Below are 762 nucleotides of genomic sequence, written 5' to 3'. Positions count from 1 at the left end.
CACACACACACACACACACACACACACACACACACACACACACACACACCTGGATTTAAGTGCATTGAAGAGTCTGATCCCATCTGCTGGCCCACAAATCTGGACCAGGTCGTCCCGGGTTAGCTTCAACAAATCAGAACCTAAGCAACAAGTTGGATAGGTCACTTGTACTGTCGCGGTGACAACGTTGCAGTGTGTTCGACAGTGTGTGTGTGTGTGTACCTGAGAAGTGAGAGAAGAGTCGTGCGTAGGAGCTGAAGCGATTTTTCAGCAGCCACTTCTGTGCGTCCTGTATGGAGGCGGTGGGGCTCAGCTGCTGCAGAGAAGGACAAGAGCGGCACACGGTGTCAACACACGTCCACACCTGGAGTTAAACTTTCCACACACGCAGAATGCCACTGTACTGTACAGTTGTTAATGTTTGATGGAACGAGGGCTGAACTAGTGATACCGTCTGATCCAACAATCATTTTCTATGAATGGTTAAAGAATTAAAATGTGAAAAACAACACCCGTCTAAAGTTCTGTATTGAAAAAACATGAAATGATTTACCGTTTCCACCAATTCATACAGGAGAGAAGACTGGAGGCTGACCTCCGGGGTGCCAAGGCTAACAGGGTCTGCCTGGTGATTGGGTGAGGACGAGTCACTAGAACACAAGACATGGTGATTAAGAGAGGCGAGACCAACACACACCTCAGCTTAAGGCCCGCCCACACACACACACACACACACACACACACACACACACACACACACAC

At 48.8% G+C, this 762-nt stretch overlaps 1 protein-coding gene across 3 annotated transcripts in view; it reads right to left on the bottom strand.

Moving 5' to 3' along the window:
- Positions 1 to 762, bottom strand: part of ubp1 (upstream binding protein 1) — an 11,410-nt gene that overhangs the window by 2,650 nt on the left and 7,998 nt on the right. For 2 of the 3 annotated variants that reach the window (XM_031854028.1, XM_031854026.1), the window contains 3 exons: positions 554 to 650; positions 223 to 316; positions 50 to 140 (listed from right to left, as the gene is read on the bottom strand). In XM_031854028.1, coding sequence (XP_031709888.1) covers positions 50 to 140; positions 223 to 316; positions 554 to 650 — 282 coding nt within the window. The remainder of the gene's footprint in view (positions 1 to 49; positions 141 to 222; positions 317 to 553; positions 651 to 762) is intronic. The other variant, XM_031854027.1, reaches the window with a different exon arrangement.

This window comes from Anarrhichthys ocellatus, unplaced genomic scaffold (genome assembly GCF_004355925.1).
Source record: "Anarrhichthys ocellatus isolate YVR2014 unplaced genomic scaffold, GSC_Weel_1.0 scaffold14, whole genome shotgun sequence".
Classification (NCBI taxonomy): Eukaryota; Metazoa; Chordata; class Actinopteri; order Perciformes; family Anarhichadidae; genus Anarrhichthys; species Anarrhichthys ocellatus.
Note: the sequence above shows the minus strand (reverse complement) of the source record. Positions and strands in the feature narration are given on the sequence as shown.